The sequence below is a fragment of the Pristis pectinata genome, chromosome 3 (genome assembly GCF_009764475.1).
Source record: "Pristis pectinata isolate sPriPec2 chromosome 3, sPriPec2.1.pri, whole genome shotgun sequence".
Lineage (NCBI taxonomy): Eukaryota > Metazoa > Chordata > Chondrichthyes > Rhinopristiformes > Pristidae > Pristis > Pristis pectinata.
The window spans coordinates 97,828,311-97,854,519 of record NC_067407.1 but is presented as its reverse complement, the minus strand read 5'-3'; the positions used below and the strand labels follow the sequence as shown (position 1 = coordinate 97,854,519).

The 26,209-nt window shown below is 40.3% G+C and overlaps 1 protein-coding gene across 1 annotated transcript in view; it reads right to left on the bottom strand.

Moving 5' to 3' along the window:
- Nucleotides 1–722: 722 nt before the first annotated feature.
- si:ch211-130h14.4 (uncharacterized) overlaps nucleotides 723–26,209 on the bottom strand; it is a 49,058-nt gene continuing 23,571 nt past the window's right edge. Inside the window, exons 3-7 of the mRNA XM_052011241.1 lie at nucleotides 15,283–15,411; nucleotides 10,141–10,299; nucleotides 5,990–6,088; nucleotides 4,792–4,917; nucleotides 723–812 (exon numbers count right to left, since the gene is read on the bottom strand). Of these exons, the coding sequence (XP_051867201.1) occupies nucleotides 723–812; nucleotides 4,792–4,917; nucleotides 5,990–6,088; nucleotides 10,141–10,299; nucleotides 15,283–15,411 (603 nt within the window). The remainder of the gene's footprint in view (nucleotides 813–4,791; nucleotides 4,918–5,989; nucleotides 6,089–10,140; nucleotides 10,300–15,282; nucleotides 15,412–26,209) is intronic.

Below are 26,209 nucleotides of genomic sequence, written 5' to 3'. Positions count from 1 at the left end.
TGTACAAATTATTCAGGAAGTTTATTCTCCAGATAGATCTTTCTGAATAATGTTGTGCAAATCTATACGTGGATTATAAATATTCATCATGGTGATGGCCAGTTAACTCTTCCCTATCACATTCTCCATTACAGATCAGAGTGTGTAGTGTGGCAATCATCATTGCTTCATATTGCAGTCCCCTGAATATTTAGATTAATTTCCTTACAATGTTAGTCCTAACTAAGTAATTACAAAAAAAGCCTATGCAAAAAGAAAAACAAAGAGAATGGCAAGAAAAATTAGTCTTTCGTTCTTAAAGTTAAAAAGGAAATGTGTAGATATATACATAAATACATTAGAAAAATCAGGTCAATGTAGAAATCATTGAAAGCAAGATAGATTTGTGAGATTAGGTGAACACGCATAATTTCTGAGCAAATCAAACACTAATAAGAAAAAAAACTAATTTTATTCTATTAATAGACAAAATTAAGAGTATAACCCCTTATTATGCATTATCTGCATAATAAGAGATGCTGTTTCAGAATAAATTTTGGAGCAAGTGCATAGCATGCAGGAAAAAACAAAAGTAATGGAACAGATGAGTCTACTGTCACAAGATGTTCACTGACTTTCTTCCAGATCATGCAGTACCCAAAGAAAGAATGTGCCCTGCAAATTAAACCTTTAACTGCCTTCAGCAATCACCTGACAAACAGGGTTAAGAAATATTGCCACGTCTAGCGGGTTGGAAGACTGATGTTCAAGTCACACTGCTGTGTGAAGCGCCCAACCCTCTCCAGCTCATCATCCAGGGCACAGCTGCTGGTCTGTACACAAGATCACCAAAGCTGAGGGAAACCTGGAGATGTCTCAACTTCCAGCAGCCATCCCTTCAACTTGCTTTTCTCTCCAAATCAGCTTCCCTTCCCCCAGTCACATCAGTAACTGAAGAAAAGGTTACAAGTCCTTAAGATAAATCTGAGAAAAGATGATAAAATATGTAGCTTAGAAAACTGAAAAGTTGTTGATGCTTTTTGAATAAATAAAGTACTTGAAAAATCATTATTGTTGGTTCAGAGCTGCCTTAGCCTGCAAAATAACCTGCAATTTATTGCAGATATACATTCTACTCTTTTGTATTCAACACTGCACCCTTAAAAATATTTATAATTCCTTGCAAAAGATTTTCACTTTCTTCATGCAGAGAGCATGAAATCCTTATTAGTACCATCTTTTATTTTACTCTAAAACTTTCATTATTTAGGGTGAAACCACTCATTGTTCCATTTTGCAATATGTAACCACTGGCCTCTAGTGTTTAAGCTTTGTTTTTTCAGTGGTGGCTATGCTGGCACCAGCACGTACAGAGTGTGGTACTATGTGCTGAGTTCCTGTTCAAAACCATACAGCTTTCAAGCTACTCTTTTCTGTGTGGGTGGAAGCAGTAGCAGAATGTAAATAGCTAACTAGCATATATTTGGGATTGTATAAGCCATACAAAGGCACCTGCAATTCATATTTGCCCAAGGATGATGTGCAGTAGTCTCAAATTATTTTCACTTGATTTTTTAAAATCCCCTCCTCCCTCGGAGGTCATACGGCTTGATATTGCTGCTGTAGGACATTTTCAATATTATTTATGCACCAGATATGTGTGTATTAAATGCCAATCCAAGTAACTCATGCAACACAATCTTGCTGGCAGTGAGTTCCAGGTCATTAGAATTCACTGAGTGGAAAAAGTTCATTCTCACATCCTCCCACGTCACTTGTCCAAACCCTAAATCTGTGCCCTCTATTCCTTGCACAGATAGCTAAAGGGAACAGCTTTTCTTTGTATACCTTATTTAACTGTCATAATTCTGTTCAGTCCATTACCCTCCTTTGCTCCAAGGAGAACAACAGCAGTTTTACCAGCCTAACCCTGCATTTAAAATCCATCATCCTTGGAACTAACTGGATAAATTTCCTGTGCATTCTCTCAAGAATCTTCACATTCTTCCTAAAGTGTGGTGGCCACAACTGGATGTGATACTCAGCTTCTACCCTAACCAGAGCTGTAAAAAGGTTCAGTATAACCTCCCTGTTTTTATACGCAATAGACGGATGCAAGGGTCCGTGTCCCAGTTCATCCCCAGCAGCTGTGTAACAGAGGACCCTCTGTTCTATGTGCTGTTCCCAGGGACACACACCGAGACAGACATCAAGTGCTGCTGGAAGGTCATCAACTCGGTGAAGGATGCCTTTTGGTCTGCCTGAAACTTGTTGGTTTTCCAGCACAGCGAAATGTTTGCAAGGGAATGCAGCAGACTGGCAGAGTCCAGGCTGCAGGAGTACGTGCTGAAGCTCAGTGCAGCCAATGCTAAGGCTCTGTGGGGAAGGACCACAGTAGAGGGTCCTTCTGCTACTGCACATGGGGGAGGGGCAGAGTTGGTTGGGGAAGCCCCTCGAACAATGAAAGGGGTATCACCTCAGGGAGCCACATGAGTGGGAATAGTCCAATGTTTGTTTGTGTTCTTTTAAAAAAGTTTACATTATTGAATGTAACGACTATGAATGTAAAGGTTTTTTGCACTGTTTCTTCCTTTGTATATATTTTTTTATCATGAATAAAGTCTATTTTTGAAATTAAAAAAATACCTCTATTTACATAGCACAAGATCCCATAGACTTTGCTAACTATTCTCTCAATGCAGTCTGCTGCCTTCAAAGATCTATTCACATGAACCCTGAGGTTGCTTACACACTCTTTAGAATATGTCTATATTGCCTGACCTCTTCCCTTCAGCTAGAATGCATCACCTCACAGTTCTCTGTATTAAATTCCATTTGCCACGTCTGTTCATTCTGTGTCCTGTTGCAATCAATTAGATCTCACTGTTTGCCACATCTCTGAGTTGGTATCACTGGCACATTTTGAAATATTGCTTTGCATCCCAATAGCAAACCCATTTATATTTCTGTGTAAACCAAATACTTTTCTAAGATAAGGGAATATAATTGCACTGAATATTTGTGCATCTCAAAGGATTGATTTCCCTGACCAACATCAACGTTTGCAAGAAATACTAAATGTGGGGATCATACGTTTAGCCATCCAATACTGTGCTATGATCTCTGCGGTTGCCTTCACATCCCTAAAAACAGGAGATAGGAAAAAAAAGCAGCCTTCCTACTCTTCACTGTTAAGATATTTATCTTAAGATATTTATTTAGTAGTCACATGTACATCGAAACAAACAATGAAATGCATCTTTTTACGTTACTGAGAATGTGTTGGGGGCAGTCTGCAAGTGTCGCCACTCTTCTGGTGCCAACATAGCATGCCCACAACTCCTAACCTGTATGTCTTTGGAATGTGGGAGAAAACTGGAGCACCCAGAAGAACCCCACACAGACACGGGGAGAACGTACAGACTCCTTACAGACAGCAGTAGAATTGAACCCGGGTCGCTGGCGCTGTAATACTGTTACGCTAACCGCTACCGTACAGCAGTGTTCAGCAGGAATAAAACTTAGTTAGGCTTTCCGCTGTTCATCATTATCCACTGGAGTTCAGGGATGGGTGGTGGGGGGGGGGGGGGCTGATTTTTCCACAGATTCCCATTCCTTATTCAATATCCAGCAATTCATGCAAATGGCTTCTGCCTGAAAATGCGCAAGTGAACAATAAAAGAGTACAGGACCAGCTGCGATTCCCTCTCCCAGCAAACATCCTGCTGAAATGGATCGCCAAGGCTTATGTGTAAATAGCAACCACTTGGATTACTGTATAATTACTCTCCAGCCAATCAAGGTGAGAAGAAAATAAGCCCAAAGGGTTTGCAGGAACAATAAATTGGAACTTCAAGCTCTAGAAGCCATTTATATTGCCAAATCAATATAATTAATAAAAAATATTTATAATATTAGATAGTTATATTACAAACAACAGCAGAGACATTCAAATGCATATTATGAAAACCCATACTAAATCGGTCATTTCAACAACTATAATTACATGGAGATAAATTACTTACAGCTGTGGGATGACTGTCCTTAACTCTTCCTACATGTGGCGCACGTCTGGTTTTAAGGTGAGGTCGTGAGTTGTTCACTATGAGCAAAAGAAAAGACTTGTATCACAATAGGTGAGAGTTAACATGTCCTTGGCACAAGAAAATGTCTTAAATTGCTTCATGGGAGCATAACCAAACAAAATTTGCTCCAAGCCACATGAGGAGATCTTCGCATGAGAGAGAGCAAATACTTGGTCGATTATTCAGGTTTGAAGGAGAATCTTAAAGAAGTGAGAGTGTAGAGGCAGAAAAGTTGAAACAGGGATTAGCACCTCAACGTACAGGTGGTAAAGATGAAGCAATGAAAATTGGAGATTGGCAATCGGCTTAAAATGGAGAAACACAAGGACATCAGATGTCTGAAGGAGGTTTCAAAGCAAGGATAGGTGAGTGGGGGAGAGTCTTACTGGCAGGGCATTGACCTCCTTGGTGCCAGTGTAGATCAGCAGGCAGGGGCTTGATAGCAGTTTTGGTGTCAGAATAGCTTTGAATGAGTTCAAGCTTAAGAAGGATGCAAAGTCAGAGGCAGGCCCGAGGTGGAAGTGGACATACAGGATATGGCATAAGTGGTTCAGCTCAAGTTCAAGCAGAATACTTGAACTTGAGCTAAGTTCTGGTTTAGCCTCTTGACAGTGATGATCTCAATATATACTCTCAATTAAAATGAAGAAGCTCTTTGTAGCATCCCCCATGTGACTTATATTATGTAATCACAAAAAGGTCAAATAACTAAACTTTTTAACTTTACATCCTGGAGTTTTGTCTCAAACTGCAAACAACGAGAACTTTGCTTTAGCAGCTGCCAAAACTCTTCATAATCTTCTTGATTTTTCAAAATCCCATTCTTGACTAGTTGGTCCTGGAGTTCCACAATCTGAACAAAGGGAGGTTGGAGAATAGGTTTAAGCACAATCTAACATCAACTCTGGGCACAAACCTCATTGATTTACGGTCCAACATTTTGACCTGTTCTGAGACTCACTGAAAACTCCTAAATGCCTAATGTAATTTTTCTATCTATATTTAAAAATCATATCCTATATTCATCCTTGCATGTACATCCTTATGGTAACCCATATCACTACTAATCTAATACCAAGAACATGGAAATAGCCATCTCAGCCACTTCAGTGACTCACCAAGCTGATCCATTACATGGTTGAGGCATGGCCAGGAATGCTGCTCTCTGCTGAGGTACACCTAACATTATCCTAGCTGAACCCAACAGTACCCACAAACTATTTTCTCAAAGGTCTATGTTCCAGCAATCTGGACTAATCTAAAATGAACAAATCAAGCACAAGATGAGAACTGTTGTCTTTCTGATTTAATATCTGTGCATTGTGCTTACCCACTGAGCTATTGGAGGAGAGAACTGCTTGTGCCGAATTTATGTAACAGAAACTTGAGGGCAAATAGATCATCTTAATTAAAATGGATTCTGGGAAGTAAAACTATTGGTTACACTTTATTTTACATTAAAATGAACCTCTGCTGATATGTTCCTTGACTGCCTGGCCAAAGTTATCTTAACTCTTAAATCAGTATCACTGAAAAAAAATCAGATTTCTTGATTGCCTCATGAAAATATTCATTGGTTATAAGGTGCTTTGGGACATCTTGAGGTCTATGTAAACGTAAGCCTATCTTTATTTGTTTACATTTGCAAAAACCTGAAAGGGGACAGGAACAAAATAATTGAGGACATTTCCAAAATGTATAAGAAACAAATTATAAAATTTGGTTTCTTCTGGAATTATCATTAGTTTTGAAATTATTTTAAAGAGGATTTAATAGAATAATTAGTTTGAATGCTAAAAATGCAAACACCATATTTTGAAATTTTGCTAGCAACTTTGCATGTAAAATTTGAATGACAATTGATTTAAGAGTTCTGAGGTGTTTTTTAGTAAGTCATTAGAAAGCAAAAGATTCATGACTCATACCATGTAATAATGAGACTTTGGAACAGACTTGAGATATTTGATATCATGATGGAGCTGGGAACATTCTGACTGGTGACCAAACAATCGCCTTGTACTATTCTATTTAAAAAAAGACAGATAGAAGAACTTGTCAGTTTTCTGGTAGCTGAGATACAAAGCACCAAGCAAATCACATGTAAACACTCAGCCACAGGAAGCCATTAACAACACTGGCTGCCAATTAGGACCCAGCAGGTAGCCTTAACACTGCCTGCTGATGCTGCTCCACCTCTCCTCCTTTGACATAACTCACCATTTTAACTGAGGAAACAACAGGCTCTTTCATTTATCCAGCAATTTGTACCAAGAGTTCCCTGCTGACAAACCTATAAAACTGTTTGTAGTCCTTTTCTACCTTCTTTTCATTGTGTGCCATAATAAGCAGCAATTACTTGTTGCAAAACAACTCTGCTGCTTACAAGAGAAAGGGAAATGAAGATTTGGTAATGTCCTCAGACTTCTCTGAAGTTATTTATGTTAAATGCATTTCTCCCATTTTCTGGAAAGCAACGCATTGTTTATTTTCTGTTGAATTTTATTCATTCACCTGAAAGGAGTATTTTGGAGCTATTGATGAAGATGCACAATTATGGCCTGATGCTTAATTCCACTAACTCAGCTTTACTATTACTAACAATATTTTAGAAATGAAATGTTCATGCTTATGTGCGTTTTATAATAGTCTACCAGTATTTACATAGTAATCATAATTTCAAATCTGAAAGAAATTGGATCTGGATCTGCTTGGGTATAGGCCACACTTTATATATTGGAGCATTGGATATAAACTGTACAGTGATTCTCAGACAAGATTTTGTAAATCACTTAATACTTCAGGTGAAAGTTTACTTGTGATATTGTCCCTCATTTCAAAAGGCAACAGTGAAATAGAATAAGACGCATCTTATAGAATTCTCTACTCATTTAGAGTAATGTGGTCATTCTTGACAAAACACATTCTTAAAGAAAGTGTATTTTATTTTAATTCTGGAGACGGCCTCATTCATTAAACAAAGTAATTCTAACATAAAATTAAAGCTACTACAGTCATGCCTTTGATTCTGAAGTTGTGTATTACAACTCAGACGTAGTCTGCGTTCTATGCGCATCCAGGTTTAACAGGATGCACCACTGTGTCAAAGAACTACATAACAATAACTTGGGAATGTGGGCTGTATGCTGCCCTCCAGTGTCAAATGAATTGCAATGACTAACAAAAAAATGTTGGGCTTCTTCATCAGGAGAGCTGTTTAGCATCAACACCAGGGTTGATATACGGTGGGCTGCTAATCCTATTATTTGCAGGATTTCCACAGCACACAAGACTAGGGAGCAATGACATATCACACTGCCACTAAATTTGCTTCACTGGAATGTTATTCCTTAGCTTCAGTTCACGATTGTAACAAGTCATATTAATTTAACTTAAAAACTATACTTTTTGTTCATCATGTCATCAACTTTCATTTTTTGAAAATCAACAAAGTTGCAGATGTTGGAAATCTTAAATAAAAGCAGAAATGGCTGGAAACATTCAGTGGGCCAGGCAGCATCTATATGGAAAAGAGAAAGAGAGTTAACATCTCAGATTGAGCCTGGACCAGCTGAATGTTTTCCATTCTTTATCTCTTGTACCATATGCCATATCCCCCATGGACTGCAAGGGCAAAGTGAGTTTCTCCCTGGCCATCGCTAATACCTCCCCCGCTTGTTAACTCACTTTAAGGCAAACCTGTATCCCACAACATAGCAGCCATAAAGAACTTGCCATCACGTCTCCCACTCTCTTATTTATGTCCTTTCAGTTTACAAAGTTGTTTCCATGGCAAAAATGTATGGAGACAGTCCAGTAAATCAAAATAAAATGTGGTGCTGTTGATAGGTCTGACGTCTAACCCCAAGGATGCAGCCACAATGGACATCTTATTAATGGCAAACTGCTTTAGCATTATTGCTGTAGTTATGCAGATGCATAGTTTGTTTTTCTTCTATTTTCTGTATTAGCTGTAGTACTTTGACACTGGATGTCCTTTTGTAGTGCTTTTAGTTGATAAACGTTTATATTTTTAAAAAAATGGCAGACTGCTGCTGGTGCCAAAGTTTCTCACTGACAGCATGAGCTTCAGGTTTTCTAACTTATTCCAACTTGGATGAGCTGATTTCTAGGGACAAGGGAAGAACAAGGCTCTGAGACTGGGAGATAGTGAGAGTGGGGGGTTTGATGACTGACCTGGAAGGAGCAGACTGGAATGCTGGGAATGAACGATGAGGGAATTGAGTCTAGGATGAGATAAATGGCCTGGGAGGGTAATGAGGCATTATGGCCATGGAATCCAGTGATCAGGGGCTTGGTGTATAGGGTATGGAATCTACATTGGGGGGAAAGGCATCCAGTGCAGTAGGCAGTGCTACATTGTTACAGCTGCAATTTTTGGGATGAAATGTTAGGCTATGGGCCCAGGACGTTTAAATGAAACAGCTAATGCCAGACATTGGAAGAAGAACCCACAACATTGGAGTGGAAGGAAATTGTCCTTGATCCCAGGACATTGTCTAAGATGAACTATCAAGTGTGAAAGTGCTGAGTAAAGTAGAAGGACAACCACTTTTTAAACAAGATTGCTCCCCTTGTCTATCTGTTAACTTGCAGTTAACTTAAGCTCTGGAACACAAGCCATTCATAGAAAATTATTGGAAAATTCCCTTTCAATTTACAAAACTTAGCCCAACTAAACCTCTTCCGTGAACACATCCCTTTCATAAATCGTAATTACAAATTAAGTTAACGGTGTGAATTATATCATCATCTTTGTGACTGGCTCCCTCTGCTGGATTTATACATAATTACATAATATAATCCAACAGATAAGAACAATGGGTCGCAATCGGTTTCAAGTGAACATTAATCTGATCATGGCTACTAGAAAATCAGCAGTCAGTTTCAAAGCATGCCTGATGTTATATTTCACTGATTTCAATAGGAAATCAGATGGTGTGTGAAATGAGCTATGAATTAGCCATTTTCCCCACTTGACATTTGCTGATTTCACCCCCCGATATTTTCCATATTGAGGATGCAGGCAGAAGGGATTCCATCACACAGCTGACTTGTGTATTCCAGATGACGGAAATACTTTGGGGTATCAGGAGGCTGTTTACTTGCTGTAGGATACTCAGTCTCTGATCTATGGCATACACGTGTGTTGTCCAGCTTAGCTTCTGCTCCTTGCTTCCCCATCCCTTCTCTGAGTTGTTGATTGTGGAGGATCTGGTGTTGGTAATGTTGCTGAATGCCAAAAGAGGGACAATTGGACACCCTTGCTGACGATTGCCTGTCACCCTGGGCTTGAGTGTTACTTGCCATCTAAATATTATGCAGTTCGTGGAGACATGTCGTGGAGACTCAGAAGTCGCAAATAGATTTGAATGTTCCATAATTAGCACTGGAGAAATTTCAGTTCTGACCTTGTGATGACATGTTGGTCACTGATTAGGCTGCCAGCCGCGACGAGGACACCGTTCAGAGGACTTTCTGTGGTGACGCTCGGGGCCAAATTGATTGGTCTCCAAAAACGACAACCATTTCCCTTGTGCCAGCCTGTGATCAATGAGAGTATTTCTGCAAGATTGAGTAAAGGAGTATTGCCCTTGATTCCCAATTTTACTTGGGCTCCTGGATGTCACCCTCAGTGAAATGCTCCCCTAATGCCAAGAGCTGCCGCAATCACCTCACCCCAACAGTTCAGCTCCTTTATCCTGTTCAGAACAAAGTTGTAATAAGGTCCAGAGCCAATGGGTTCTGCAGAAACCCCCTTCCTCACTTGAAAATAATTTGTGATCTCAGAAACCATTAATAGTTGAGCTTTGTTTTGCACTGACTTTTTAAAGTTAATTCTAAATACAGAACATTGACATCAACTGCAGAATGTTGACTTTGCTGCATGTTATTAAAAGAGGAAGGTCAATGGTTTTGATCCCTAAAGTGAACTGAACTTTTTATTAAGTACTATTAAAAACCCTGCAATTTACTGAAATATGCCTCTCAAAGAATACATGGCAAACTAATAAGCAAGGCTGTCCTCATCCATACAGTGCTCTTCATTAATACATACGTGTTCCATCTTCCGCTTCTCAGTCTTCTCCTGGAATCGAAGATCTCGCTCTTTGATTTCGTGGCGCTGTTTCTGGACTCTCTTGCTCAGTAAATCCATGTAATGTAACTGCAAGGCCTTACACAGCCTGTACACATTCTTGTAAATCTCCAGATAGTGCTAAACAATGAGTAAGAACCATGTTACAAGGATGTCTTAACATATCACAAATAGATTATATATGGGCTAATTCATGGAAAATTTGGAATTTGCTGAACATGTATTTTATTTTAATGATGTAAATGTGGCATGAAAAAGGATGGCTTCCGAATAGGCATGTTGATATTTCTCTCCTAGCAATGAGAAAGCAAACTTCATCATTAACAAAATTTTAATATCTAAGGCTGATGGCTGGGTTTAGTTAACAGATTGAACACCTTATAACCCTTTACTTAAAGAGTGTTCCCTTTAAGTTTGTTGTCCTTTATACAAAATATGGGCTCTTGCTTCTCCTCCAAACAACTACCCTACACATCCTTAGAATCCTAGTTTACTGTTGCCAGTACAAGATATATCTTCATTCCTTTACTCTCCCAGCCTCCATACCAACCAATTTCTCAATCTCAGTGATTTCAACCTCTAACTTAACTAATTTAATGCTTTCTCCCTTCTGAGTTCATTGACCTTTTCTCCTTTAATTTTTCCCTTCAAACAAACTCTCTGGGATATGGCTCTTCCTTTAAGGTGGCCATGCACACGTTTCACTATTTCCACTGTGCCAGTCATAAATAGGACCATTTTTGATCACTAATACTCTCTGTCATCTCTCCCTCTTCCTTCTGTATTCAAAATCTTTCCAGCCCTGCCTCTGGCTTCCATTCTCCACAATGTTTCTGCAGCTTCTGATTTTCTTGGCCTTTCCTTCCACCTTTGCTGCCCTCTTCCCATTCTATTAAATGTCTGCAAGCCTGTGCAAGACATTTGAGAGCATGGGGAATTGAACGCTAGTCTTGCATATCTCCATTATTTCGGGCATAGCCATGCCAACACTTGTGGAGCCAATCAGGGTCCAGGGTCACGTGGCTGAAGACGTGACTTCCACTCCAGCACAGGCAGACTCGCCCAGGCTGGGAATCTTGCAGTGGAAGCACAGACTGGGCAACGTGGATCGGCGTACCAGAGTTCAAAGGGTTTTTGAGGGTGTCACAATCCCCCAACTGTCTACTGACTTGCCCTGAAATGGTATTTTTTTGAAGCACAAACTCCTGCCCTTGTTCAAGAAGACAACATTTGTGTCCTTGTCTGTTCTGGCAGTGCACTCACTGTTGCCTGCCAGATAACCCAGTCTGATGCTACTCACAATGAGGTGGGAGGTTTGGGTTAGGATTAGGGTATCCAGGCCCACAGCTGCTCAGGGTCACAGCTGCTTGGTTGTAGGACTGGGAGAGTACTGTGTAAAAGTGTAAAGAGCACCATAGGCAGGCACTAAGGCATCCATAAAAACAATTATAAATAAAAACAAAGGGCTGAAATACTCAGCACATCAGGCAGCATCCAAAGCAAGATAAATAGAATTAATATTTTAGGTCAATGACCCGTCCTTAGAGCATACAGGTGATAGCCAGCTGTTCCATGGTTTTACTTATGCATGTGGAGTTACTACACAGTGTGAACCCCTCACTGGAGACCAGGAACAAATGACAGGAACAAAAAGGTGCACTTGCTCTGTTAAAAGGAATCATTAATATCCACTTGGAGTCAACTCACAGGAGCCAGCCTTGCGGAAACTTGGAACTCTGAAGACTTTGGAAGGATCTGGGCATGTTGAGGAAAGGCGTTTCATTTAGCGAGCAGCAAAATGGATCTTACCACATTTGATTTGTAGCCTCCTTGTTCACTTAATTTGATTGTGTATTTGAACCAAAATAAAAGTATTAATACAAAAAGTATACGTGGCAAGGCTGATGCACATCCATAATGCAGGGCATGGATAAGGCAGCCACCCCACTCCAGTCCAATTTTCTGATTTCTTTGCAAGTTATTGAATGATGTTTAACCTGTCTGTAGGAGTCCTGAGAAATGATCAAGGCACATAGGGCACAAACAATGGTGGAGAAATTCTGAAAGCTTTTATTTTGCTCGGAGTTAGGGTGGAAATTGTGGGAGACATGCAAAGCCTCTTTTAATTAAAACTTCTGATAATTAAATTTCTAACCCACCAGGCAGAAGTAGCTCTGTGGTAGCAAGAGGAATACTTGGTCACTGATGGTCATTGGGTTTCAGGGTGGTCAATGAGTGGGTTTCCTCAAGATTGAGTAAAGCAGTAAGGAACCCCTCACATCTGGAGATTGGAAGCAGATTCCCTTGTTACCAGGGCTGGGGGAACAACTATTGCTGCTCCTCACCTTTGGGATGTTAAAGACAAATGTTTTGCAACTTACCTTGGCCTATGTCCGCGCATTGGTGGGAGAGGACATTCACTGTGGTCTGCTGCAAACCAAGGGTGTGCCTGTGACTTGTTAATATTATGTCATGGCACTGATTGTGTCATCAGTCTGCAGTATTTACAACTTAAGTAGTCTGCTGCCAACCTTTTACAAGACAAGACTTTAGACCTCTGCCTGTTACTTGCACCAATGGAAATCAAGGTTTTAGGGAGAGATAAGGATAAAGGTTAAAATCAATGGCTTTAAAAGAACCCTTGGGTTGTCATAGAAACTGAACATAACATCAATAAATATCATCAATAAATATCATCAATAAAGACGATTGAATGGTTCCCTTATACGATGAGATGGACTCTTGACCACACAATCTACCTTGTTATGACCTTGCACCTTATTGTCTACCTGCAATGCACTTCCCTGTAGCTGTGACACTTTACTCTGTATTCTGTTATTGTTTTTACCCTGTACTACCTCAATGCACTGTGTAATTAATTGATCCGTATGAACGGTATGCAAGACAAGTTTTTCCAATGTACCTCGGTACAAGTGACAATAATAAACCAATACCAATAAGTACAGATTTAGGAAAATGCAAAACTGGTTTCTAATTAAAGCCTAATATTGAATTTTTCTTTTTCTTTTTCTATATTAAGGACCTTCATATTGAAATAACAAAAAGAATTAGTGGTTGGGTGCAATTCATTGGGAAGACAGTGATGTTGGAATTTGTGCAAGGTAAATAGAAAGTTCCAATAAATAGATATGCACACCGCAGTGAAGGAGCAACACACAAAATGCTGGAGGAACTCAGCAGGTCAGGTAGCATCTATGGAAGGAAATAAACAGTCGACGTTTCAGGTCGAGGCCCTCCATTAGGTTCATGAAGGGTCTCGACCTGAAATATCGACTGTTTATTTCCCTCCATAGATGCTGCCTGACCTGCTGAGTTCCTCCAGCATTTTGTGTGTGTTGCTCCAGGTTCCAACATCTGCAGAACCTCTTGTGTCTCCACAGTTGGAGTTTGTTTCGGAGGAAACCAATCAATACCTGGATGGGTGAAGGGACTCACAAATTTAAGATGCAAGACTTTAGTGTGACAGAAGAAGCCAATCCAGGTGTGGCAGACTGTCCCACAGTGAATGTATGGTGATTTGCCAGAAAGAGGAAAGACGTATTATGCCTCCTAGCCTGTTTATGAAGTTCACTCTGTTTCCTAGGATGGTTCTCAGCAGTGATTACTTTGATTCCGCTAATCTAGATCAGATGGTTAAACCTTCTATAAGCCTTGTTTCACGTTGCTAGTGTAGCTGTTGGCCTTCCCATGTAAAGGCTGCTCAACCATAGAGCATAGCCTTGAGTATATGTCTTTGAGGTGTTCACTCAACATGCTCTGACCAACAAATCTGATGAACATCTAAGATCATCTGCTCAGTTAGTTGAACATTCGTTTCGTGGATTTGGTGATCTGGTTATTTCACCTTATACTAGGAATCTTTCAAAGACAAGGAATTGTACTTTGGGATAAGCTCAGGAAACTCTGTAGTTATAAAAGGAAGCAATTGGACTTCTATTAATGGTGTACCATAGGAAGTTTGACCAAAGATCTTGAATACAAATGTCTGAGCTAACATTGGAGTCATTGCCACGGAGAAAATTGAAAAACACTCTGGAGAGCAAAACAGAGCTGAAAACGTTAAGTCAAAGACTTTCATCTGCAGTGTTTGCTCATTGCAGATTTGATGCCAGACGTGCCTGAGCATTTTCTGTTTTAGTTCAGATTTCTAGCATCAGTGACTTGGCTGAATGACCCAAGGACAGAAGGATTACTTGCAACAGAGGAAATACATTGAAGATTCCAAACTGATTCCTGGTATGGGAGGTTTGTCGTATGAGGAGAGATTAAAGAGACTAGACCTATACTAAGAATAAGAGCTGATCCCATTTCAACACTTAAGATCCTTAGGGCCTTTTCAAGGACATGGCAGAGGTGTCTAAGACCAGAGGGCATAGGTTTAAGGTGAGGAGCAAGAAATTTAGGGGTGATCTGAGGAAGAATTGTTTCATCCAGAAGGGGGTTGAAATCTAGAACATGCTGCCTGAGAAGGTGGTGGCGGCAGGTACTCTCACAACATTCAAGAAGCACCTGGATGACCACAAATCGGTAAGGCATTGCAGGCTATGGACCACGTGCCGGTAAATGGGATTAGGATAGAAAGGTGCTTGATGGTTGGCATAAACATAGTGGGATGAAGAGCCTGTTTCTGTGCTGTATAATGCTATGACTTTATCATCAGGATGAAGTTTGACTTTATAATAGGATGAAGTTAAAGTTTTGGCTGTATGTCAGGGAAAACACTGTGCTTCAAGGATGGTAGCAAAAGGTCATTATTTTGAAGAAAGGATACTTAACGTACTGGCATTGTATCATCAAAATGAGTTCCCTCTGAAATTTTCAAGTTTACTGGAAGCAGATTTTCCTCTTTGGGTCCAAGAATTGGGCAGAAGAGAAGTATTTAAATGGAATTTATGGCAAAAGCACACACAACTTTGCATCCTCGACACTAAGGAAGTCAACGTGGCTCAGTACCTTTTTCTTTCTTCTTCCACTGTAATCCTGCCCAGTTTACACTGTAAACAGTATAAAACCACGAAGATATTTTTGAAGAAAAAATTGCCCATGTTCACCCATGACTGGACAAGTATGGCTGCAGTCTACCTGTTCCTGCAGGGCCTTCCTTGTGGCTTTCACCTTCAGGTCTTCTTCATCCTCATCTGATGAGGGGAGTCTTCTGTGTTTGCCTGACCCTCCATCTTTTTGTGGATTATTCTGTTGACCTTTGTCACCCTGCAAGAAACCAAAATACTGCAGGTTAAAGTGTGTAGGAAGCAAGTACTGGCAGTTTCCTCAGAGTATTCTGTACATTTTCAAATAACATGAACACATTAATGAGCCAGTTATGACAGAAGTTGGGGTATCCATTGTTAGAAATGTTGTTCATTTTGGGTGCACATCATGAAAATTCTTTACATTTATTCTGCATTTTTGGTACAAGTCCATCGCAAACATTGCTTGGATCATCTGAGGCTGGATTTGTCAACAACTGGTCTGTGGTCAGTGTCAGTCCATAGCAGAGCCTTTATTGGTCCATGATAAAAAAAATATAATGACAGACTTGAATTTGTGAGTGGAGCAGAGTTTCACAAAATCCCAGATGTAGTAACTTCACAATCTGATCCACTCCAGCTCCACTTTGGATCTTCAATGAATCAGATTGCAGGAACTTGGATAAAAGGTGCAGCCAGGAATGTGAGCAGGTGCATGGCCTGAGCTGGGCAGCTGCAGGCCGGGAACATGGGCCAGTTGTACAGACTGAACCACGGTTCCAGTAAAGTGGGTCAGAGTACAGTTGGAATGGGAAGGATGGGCACCAGGACCATGGGGAGGTGTGCAGCCAGGCTGAGGTTCAGGAAGGTGGAGAGGTGTGCAGCAGGGGCTGGAGTTTGGGAACATGGGCCAGATGTGCAGGAGCTCGCAAAGGCAGCACAGCTGGGAGCATGGGCAGGATGGTAGGTGAGTTGGAAGCAAGTTTGGGGCAGTGGGGATGGACTCCTGTGTCTGAGCCTGTGTACGAATGTGCGAAACAGGAGTACAAGCACATACATATATGTGTAATGGGAAGTCTGTAATGGGAAGATGTAGAATAATAGCACAAAAGCTCTTTTTATTATTTTTTTCTTTAATTACATTGGTCCTTGATGTTCGCTCTTGCCAGTTGGTAGTTTCAAAGATAGGGAAGATGATCGTGGCTTTCCATAGCTTTTTTTTATTGTTTGGCAATGATGTTGTGCAGTGAGGGCAGGTTAATAGATGACCTTTGTTGTACAGTCATTTAGCATTAGGCCCATTCACTACAGCAAATGAGTCAGGGATAAATTGGAGCTCAGTGTCTGAGTGGGCACACAGGAAGCACCATAGGCAGATGCAAGCTTGATGACTAAGGTTAGGGTGACCTTGTTTTTGGAGTAGAGGTGATAGAGATTGGACAGCTTCAATACAATAAAACACAAGATGATGTTACAAGGTTGAAGTAAAGACACTGTTATGACATGGAAATTAAATTGCCAGATATCAATACATGTCACCAGCAAGCAAACAATATTTTTGGCCTTCCTTCCAAACTTATTCATAACTTATTCATACTCCCTCTCACACATTTTATGTACATGTGTTTTAACAAGGGTGTTACCAAACATTTGCTGCTTTGCTGGTAAAATCAGTCTAGGAGATCTATATAATCACACTATTAAAAGTGATTGATCCCGACAAAATTTGGCCAGATGCCGTGAAGAATTTTGCTCAGATTTGGAACTGCACATGTAGATAAGATTGACCTGTCGTGTCACACTTACCTACACGTGGAATTCCTGAAACTAGGTAAGTTAGGCATGTGCACATATTTATCAAGCTAAGACAGAAGGTATGTATCATTTTCATCTGTGGTTGTTTTCTTCTCAGAAGCACAAAATTAATTTACAACCATCCTTATGCCTACAATAAACAGCTGCATTTTCCTTTTTAAAAAAGGACGTGAGATTAGAGTAGAAAAATTTAGGCTGAAATTTCAGTGCAATACTGAAGGAGTCAGCACCATTGTTTAGGTGGGACGTTAAACTGAGGTCCCATCTGTTCTCTCAAATGGCGGTAAAAGTTTACATGGCACTACAGTCACATCTGATTATCTGCTCATATTACAGTGCTGTTTGTTGCAACCTGCTACAATGAACTAGCAGCTGTGTTTCCTACATTACAGTTCATGAGCTCATTGTTGGGGCAGTGAAAGGCCCTTTGGAACGGAACTTGGTCCCTTTTTAAAAATACACAAAGTACAATTACGAGTTTGATTCCATGCGCCATCCCATCCCCATAGGTACAATATAATAGAAATAAACCTAGTTCAGAAGAAGATAATGTTTAGAGGAGAGTCAAAAGTCGCTAGGAAAATATATGCAAAGATCTTGTATCAAGATAACAAAAATGCATGCAATAGTAGTCCAGATATTGGAAATATGTAAGGATTATATTGAATAATGTAAGGGTAATGTAAAGTTTCCTCTTTATCCATCCAGTACTCAGTTAGATACTTTTGAAAACATTGTGTGTCTGAATGTCATCTTCAGGATACGCACAAAAGATTTGCTTTGCTTGGAACTTGCTGTGAGGAGAGCATCAGGCACACTCTCCAGGAAAGGGGGCAGTGTCACCACATAAGCTGACGGTAGCCCAAGCACCCTCCCAGCACAGACATCCTTTCTGACAGAACCTTGTGCTGGGAGTGGAGCTGCAGACCTGCAGTTAAGCTCTTGGCCATTCGACCTGTGGCCACCGCTGGAGATGTGCAAGGCAAAGGTCCTGAGACACGAATATCCTCACAGGGTTTGTAAAACACAGGGACTTTTGGGCTGGCGTTGGGGAGTGAGAGGGGGAAATATACGTGGCAGCATCATAGTTTGAGATAGAACCATGAATAGATGTATCAGAGGTTAGAGGAACTGCTCTCCTATCTTAATTCATTATTACCTATAGGACTGTATCTATTGCTGTTTTGGGGGAGTTACATAAATTCATCAATAAAAAAGCAATATACCACAGACATTAAAAATCTAAGAGAAGAACAAAATGCTGTAAATGGTCAGCATGTCTGGCAACTCTGAGAGGGAAACCAAGTTTACGTTTCAGGTTGATGACTTTTCATCAGAATAGATGTAATAGAATTGGGCACTGATACATTTTAAAAGCTTTTCATTCTTTTCTTAATTTTAGTAACACAATGTATATCAATATACTAGTTAATGCTTCCACACAGGTTTCTAAATTTTCAGTTATTTAAACCCAGGTTTCCTAATTTTCAGCTTTGTTAAATCAAACTGCACCCCAGATTTCCAATCAAAGATATTTCAAAAAATGAAGTTCTTTTTTAAAAAAAAAGGGTATTTTAAAATGCTATTCACTTGCACTAATTCATGAAAGATTTTGACCTTTTGGCCGGATGCAAATGAGTAAAACTTGGCGAAAAGATCCCTTTCAAAACTACTGCAGTTCTGAGTGCATTTATCATTCACATCAACAATTGCTCCAAAGCAAAAACTTCTGAATCTAAAACATACTCAAAGCCTAAACTGCCACAAATTACTCAAAAGATGTGACATCTGTGCAGTTTGTATTCATTATTTAGAAGATCATATGCTAAACAATGCACCTGTATTTATTAGAAGTGTTCTGTACAATAAATGAAAGACTTCCATAACTATAGGACAGTGCTTCGCAGCCTTTTTCTCAGCATCCCATTAAATGATGAAATTTTTGTGATCCCAAAATGACGTTAATCACCCTGCCAGGTGAAATAAAATTGAAATTAAAATTACACTGTCAAATATCTCTGCAAACCCATGATTGGGAACTGCTGCCTTAGGATATCCCCAAAGCACTTTATATCCATTAAAATACTTTTGAAATGAACTCTCTGTTATGGCTTAGTAATCAAATTGGCAAATGGCAATATATATACGAGCAAAAGAAAAACAACTCCCCTGGTCACCCTGCTACATTAATGAAAAACACCAAGGTTCCTCTTGTAAATATGTCTCATTGTGCATACACGTGATTTAATTAGGCTGTTACCACATGATGTTTTGAGTGAGCGTATTAATAAAACCTACTTGGCAGGCAGATTTGCACTAATCATGCTTAGACAGTTCAAATTACTTAAAACATCCTATAAAGAATGCTTTACAAATCTGGAATCAGTGTATCTAATATCATCACCAAACCAGTTTTTTGTTTTGTAGCTCTTTAACAAAATCAGGGTGAAGATTTGTACAGTATTCACCATGCTTTATTCACCCCTACATCAGAATCTATTTTACAATGCTGAAAGTTGAAGTCATAGCTACTACTCCAAGAGTTTAGATCTACACAGTTTTTCTTTTCAAAGACTTGAGCACAAGAATTGAGGCTGACACTTCAGTGTAGTATTGAGGAGTGCTGGACTATTTGATGTCATGTCTTGAATGTGGCATTAAATAGTTGCCATATGAAGATCAAAACCCTTTGCTACATAAACACTAACTGGTTATAACATTGTTGCTCATGGAGTACTGATGACTGGAGCATATGAAATTCAAACAGAAATTGCTGGAGATATTCAGCAGGTCCAGCAGCACCTGAGTAGATTTAGCATTTCAGGTGGGCGAATTTTCATCTGAACAGTAGATTCTGCCTGCTGGACTTGTGCCAGGTTAGAGGGTGCAAGAACAGCCAGTCCACTTGTTTCAATAGGCAGTATTAGATCCAATGAGGTAATTTATTGATTTTCATTATGTTCTTAATTATGTTTTAATTGTTCTTCCATGCTTTAAAGGTTGTTTAAGAATGGTTTCAAATATTTAATTGATTTTTCATAGTCTTTGAATACCTTAGTCACTTAGAAACATACAAAGCCTTTGCCAGACCTGACTGAGACAGCTGTCAAATTAATTATCTCAAGCTGTTCTTTAGATGGGCTTGTCCTGCTTTCCATTACGTGACTGCCTTACCTCAGGTAAGGTGCTGACATTTGGAATTAGGACAACACTTTCCAACAAGCTGCCTCTGTCAGATCTGCAACAGGCAGATCTCAATTGGTGGCAAGTTCTGGCCTGAAGCAAAGCAGAACTAGTGCAAGACACCATTTTTTTTTAAATGGCCCACATAACTACCAACAGTTCCCCGTGTAACTGTCTGCCAATAATGCTTTTCTGCATTGTAGCTGAAGACATGGCCTGCTGATTACAGTCATTCTGCTCAAATGGTTTCAATTCTGAAGGCCTCAGAGTTCAGCAAAGAACCACATACAGTGGGGGTTCTGCACTGATATGTTAGACCTGGTACAGGGATTGCTTCCCTCTTTAGTTCAGTGGAGAGAAGAGGCTGCAAGAACTGGGTATTATTAATTCAGATATATTTAAACCATTCATTTCAATAATTTTAAATGCTTTCATTTTCAAGTGTTATATTTTGAATAATTTATCTTTTGTAGCGGCTCACCGTCTGAGCAAGCGAACTGGCTCGGCAGTCGGGTCACACGCCGTCAGAGCGGTGAGGCCCAAAATGGCGTCGGGCCTTCGTCTTCCCCGAGCGACGGGGAGAAGCCGCACACGGGAAAAGTTTGATGACGTAACGCGTACGTCATTTCCATTTTCGATGGGCGGGAACCGTTCCTCTTAAAAAGGCCAGCACGTGGTGGGAAAATAAATCAGTTTTTGTTCTGCAGCCCAGCGACTAGTGTCCTGCTTTCACATCACGGTAAGAGCCGCTACACTTTAATCTTTAATATAATTTTGAATGCCACATAGACACACGTTTAGGAAATAAACTGTGTTTAGGTTTGAAGGTTGTAACATCCCTGGGATTTGGGCAGCTTCCTGAAGCTGTGAGACAGACAGGAGTCACCATTTGACAGATTTGCCCTAAGATGCTTGGAGTTGCTCCCTGCTCAATCATCTTGCCTGAAATCCATCAAGAGCTTCACTTTGGGTGCTGAAACCAAGTTTCTGCATCACCTTCTAGAAACTTCTAGTGGAATGTGGGCAAGTCCTTTTGACGTAACAGAGCTCTCTGGTCATCTGTCCATTGTTGACTTAATTCATGTGGTTGGCATAATCCATCTGTTATCCCAAAACTGAGGTCAAATGACAGATGTCCTTCGAGATACATTTCCATTGCCTGTGTCTTGCCAACAGATGCTCCACAGCTGCTGACAAACTGATCTTTTGTACGGACTGCCAAAGACAGTGCATACATCAAAACTGCTGATCTTGGATAGTGCAGAAAGGAAGACTGGATATTGGAACTGGGCATGGTTTCTTTGGTCTGGTTGCAAGTATTGCTAAGCACCTGCAGACATCACACTTCAGCAACTGTTGGCATGGATGGACTTTCCTCAGCTTTAGGGGAGAGTACTACAGCAGACAGCAACTTTAAAACAAGTACCCATAATGTGGACAAATAGTATTGGGGCAGGAGCACTAACTATTGTAAGGTAAGATAAACTATCTTTATTAGTCACATGTACGTGGAAACACACAGTGAAATGCATCTTTTGTGTAGAGTGTTCTGGGGGCAGCCCGCAAGTGTCACCACACTTCTGGTGCCAACAAAGCATGTCCACAACTTCCTAACCCGTACGCCTTTGGAATGTGGGAGGAAACTGGAGCACCCGGAGGAAACCCACGTAGACATGGGGAGAACGTACGAACTCCTTACAGACAGCGGTGGGAATTGAACTTGGCTTGCTGGCGCTGTAATAGTGTTACGTTAACCGCTACACTACCGTGCCTGTACCGTGTAGATGAGAATTTAGAAATAATTTTACAATATGTGAACTATTAATATTGCATGCAAAATCAGTTTTATATTTGTTTTAAGTAATAAAAAATTACATCTAATTTTACTTCCAGATATTACTGGAAAGCCAGTGTTGTTTTACACGCATGGAGAAGTTTTGATAGTGAACTCTTTAAATAAATAAGCAAATAGATCAGAAATTAATTTCTTAGGTTCTCATTTTAGGATTCAATGTTAGAGAGAAAAGGATTTATGTTGTGAAGATTCAGCACTTAAAACATTTTTTTACAACACTAAGATGCTGCTAATCTGTAAAGCTTGAGATATGAATCTTGTAAATTTAACTCCCATGATAACCCAAACTAGATTTCTGCTGTTAATGGATGGTCCCAGCCATCTGGCATTTGTACAATAGGTTAATTTCCTGCTGGCTGCACATTGAACTTGAGGTTGCACTGGAGCAACACACAATCTGCTGGAGGAACTCAGCAGTTGAGCAGCATCTGTGGGAGGAAAGGAATTGACAACATCTTGGTTTCGCAACCCGAAACGTTGAGAATTCCCTTCCTCCCACAGATGATGCTTGACCCGCTGCGTTCCTCCAGCAGATTGTGTGTTGCTCCAGATTCCAGCATCTGCAGTCTCTTGTGTCTCCCTTGAGATTGCACTGATTTTATGAGGCCTCCAATATGATTTTTGAAAAATCAGCAGCAAAAGTCACAGGAAACCCATGATGCTTGATGCTCCCGTGCTTAAACTTTTTCCCTGGTTTCAAACTGTTCCAAATTGTCTTGATGCAACTTGTAGACATTCCAGTTTAATATCTTGATGTGCTTTGATTAATAGGCACCCAGCAGTCTCTGAACCAAGTTAATGACTGATGCAATCCTGTTTTATACAACCAAGGAGTTGGCATTCATTCTAACTATAGTCATGTTCGTTCCAAGAGAATACACTAGATGGAATGACCAGCTTCCAAAACCCTTAACACAAAGGAAAACTGTAAAAACAGTGCCCGTGAGTTAACTTCACTCCCACTGCTGGGTATCTTCAGCTCCACCAGTGGAGTCATGATTGGAGGAGCAAAGAAGGAAGTTACTTCTGGATGCAGTTGCTACTTGGGTTCCAATAATCACTCAGTGTGTCAGTGTCGTTGTTTAGGGCACTATGTCCCTACTCATATAACTGATGAGATCTTTACTTCGCATGGGCATTGCATGCACGACGTCTGCCAATGTAAGGAGCTGTCATTGTGTCAAAACTGAAGAGCATCTCTGTCACCCGAGATTACATCGAATGTCACTTTCGCATTCTTGGATTTAAGTGTTATTTGGAAATAAATCACTCACAGAACTGTCAAAGATCATGGCATTTCCTCACGAAGTTAGAATAGGAGGAGAGTGAAGAGTGTTGGAGTCCTGTATCAACCTGATACATCGATTCACAAGTAGCAAATGTTCAGTTCTACTCCTTATTTAGCACAATGACAAGTGTGGTGAATCCCAAAATGCAACTCAGGATCATCAGGAATGCTGTTGGTCTCAGTATTGGCTTCAGCATTTGCCACATTGTTGGGGAATTCTTTTACTGTTGAGCAAAAATTTCTCAAATTAGTGGAGTTTTCCCTCAGCAGAGCACAACATTTTGTGGGGGCATAGCTGTCCCTACAATAATCCCACAATTCAAACAACTCTGTTACATACCCGATTCTACAGTGGTGCAAAATATGGAGTCAGTTCAGTTTTTGCTCCTATGTAGTTATTAATTGCAGGTGACAACGCTCCACAAATATCTTCTGATTCTTAACCAGTGTTCCGAGTATGCTCTTTTCCTCTTATTATCCCCAACTCCAAATCCTGTCATTGCAACTTTTCCCAGAGGAAGATGATGGATAATACTTAATGGAATTATCAAGTAGTTCTGCAAAGTTTCTGAAAGTCAATGTTATAATTGTTTAAAATCTGATTTCCCTAAGTGGTAGTCAATGTTGTAAAAATAAATAGGAGGCCATTTGGCCCATTGAGTCTTACGTCTACTCTCAGGGCAATCCTATCAGGCCCATTCCACCACATTCCTCTGTAACCTATTCTCTCTCACATGCTCATCAATTCTTCCTTATTGCCCCATCTAATAGCATTTTGGGTACACCCTCACCTCAAAGACTGCTGCGGTTCAAGAAGGTAGCTCACCACCAACTTGTCAAGGGCAATTAGGGATGGGAAATTAAATGCTGGCTCAGCCCATGATGCCCAGATCCCTTGAATGAATAAAAAAAAAGCACTTGGCAGAAACACATGGTCACAGGGAGAATGCACAAGGTCCAATGGGAACAGTTATGGTCAGGATCGGACCTAGGTCACTGGAGTTGTGTGGCAGCAGTACCAACTACTGCACAGTGTGCCCTCATACACTGATCAAAAATAATTAGTTTGTTGAAAAATACACTTTCTAACTTGATAAACAAACTACGTCAGTTTATTGAAGAATATTTAGAAAACAATGTTAAAAAAAGAACAAAATGTTCAAAAATGCTCCATGATGGTACTGTTCTATGAAATTTTAACTTTGGCCGTATACACGGAACATGGATTGAACTCCAAGCAGACACATTCCACCCTTCTAAATTACAAAAGTGTCAAATAATGTACACAAAGCTGTGCATTTTGGGGCAAACAGTTAAAAGAATGTTCTGTACAAATTTGTCACAACAAACGTCCTTCCATCGGTTAGTAATTCTCAATAAAATAAAATCCAGAGGATGTCCCAAAATTAATCAAGTCTTCTTTCTCCAGGCAATGTCTTGGGATGGGGATGACTCATTCCCCCTCCATTTCTGTGGATCCTGAGGCAGCTGATGAGGCCGATGTGGCCGATGTGGGATCTTCAAAATCTCCCACAGGTGCTGCAGGAGTTGCTTGTTGGGTCAGGTCACGTTGGAGCCACTGCAGTCCTGTGATATTTTCACTGGGCTTCCGAAAGCCCCAGGTAAGAGACTCCAGGTTCTCAGTGCTACACCAGATGCCCTTTCTCCATTCTGAGCCTTGAGGGGCCAGGGATTCCTAGGAGTCAGTGAGGATTTTTTCAAGGAGGTTTTCACAGATCATGAGTGTTGTACCAGTGAAGTCTTGAGCATGGAACATCCACTTCCGATGGCTGCTGTAGGCAGTGTGGAATATTGTATGAGGTTTGCCCTCACCAAAAGTTGGCTCCCAATATGTGGAAAGTCACACTGACTTTGCATCGCCTCATCTTGGACCTTTGTTATTTGCTGGTGATGTTGTGCAATGGAAGCAGGTTAGCAGATGACCATTGTTGTTTAGCAGAAGACCCATTCTCTGATCTGCTTCAGTGAACGAGTCAGCGATAAGTTGGAGTACAGCCTCTGAGTGGGCACATATGGAAGCACCATAGGCAGATGGCCAAGGTGAGAATGACCTTGTTTCTGGAGTAGAGGTGATGGAATTTGAACAGTTTTAATACAATAAAACAAATCCTGAGATTTCCCAATATGCTTTACAACTACAGTCGTGTCTTTACTTCAATAGTACTTGATTAATGTAAGAATTACATTGCCACATTTCAATGCACATCACCAGCAAGCAAAGAATCTCTTTAGACACTCTCCCATGTAAAACGTGTTCATAAAAACTACAAGCGGTAATTCCCTTATTGCATACTTGCTCACACACATTTTATGTACATTTCTTTTAACAAGGGTGTTACCAAACATTTGATGCTTTGGTTGATTACACTGATAATGTCAGATCCTGTGAACAATGTTTTGCAGATTGGGAAGAAACTCCATTACAATCAGCTGTTGACATCTGCATATCTAAAGTCAATTAATGCACAAACAGGTAAGACTAACCTGTCAAGTCAAACTTACCTACACGTGGAATTTCTGAAACTAGGCACATGTATGTATTTATCAAATTAAGCCTGAAAGTATGTATCATTTTCATTTGTATTTCTTTAACAGCTGCACTTTTAAAAAAAATAAAAGGACTTGAGATACGAGTAGAAACATCTAGGCTGAAATTTCAGTGCAGTACTGAAGGAGTTTGCACCATCTTTCAGGTGGGACGTTAAACTGGAGGTCCCTTCTTGTTCTCTCAAATGGCAGTAAAAGTTCACACTGCACTAAAATCACGGCTGATTATCTGCTCATGTTACTGTGCTGTTTGTTGTGAAATGAATTAGCAGCTGTGTTTCCAACATTACAGTTCACGTGCACATTCTTGAGGCTGTGAAAGGCCCTTTG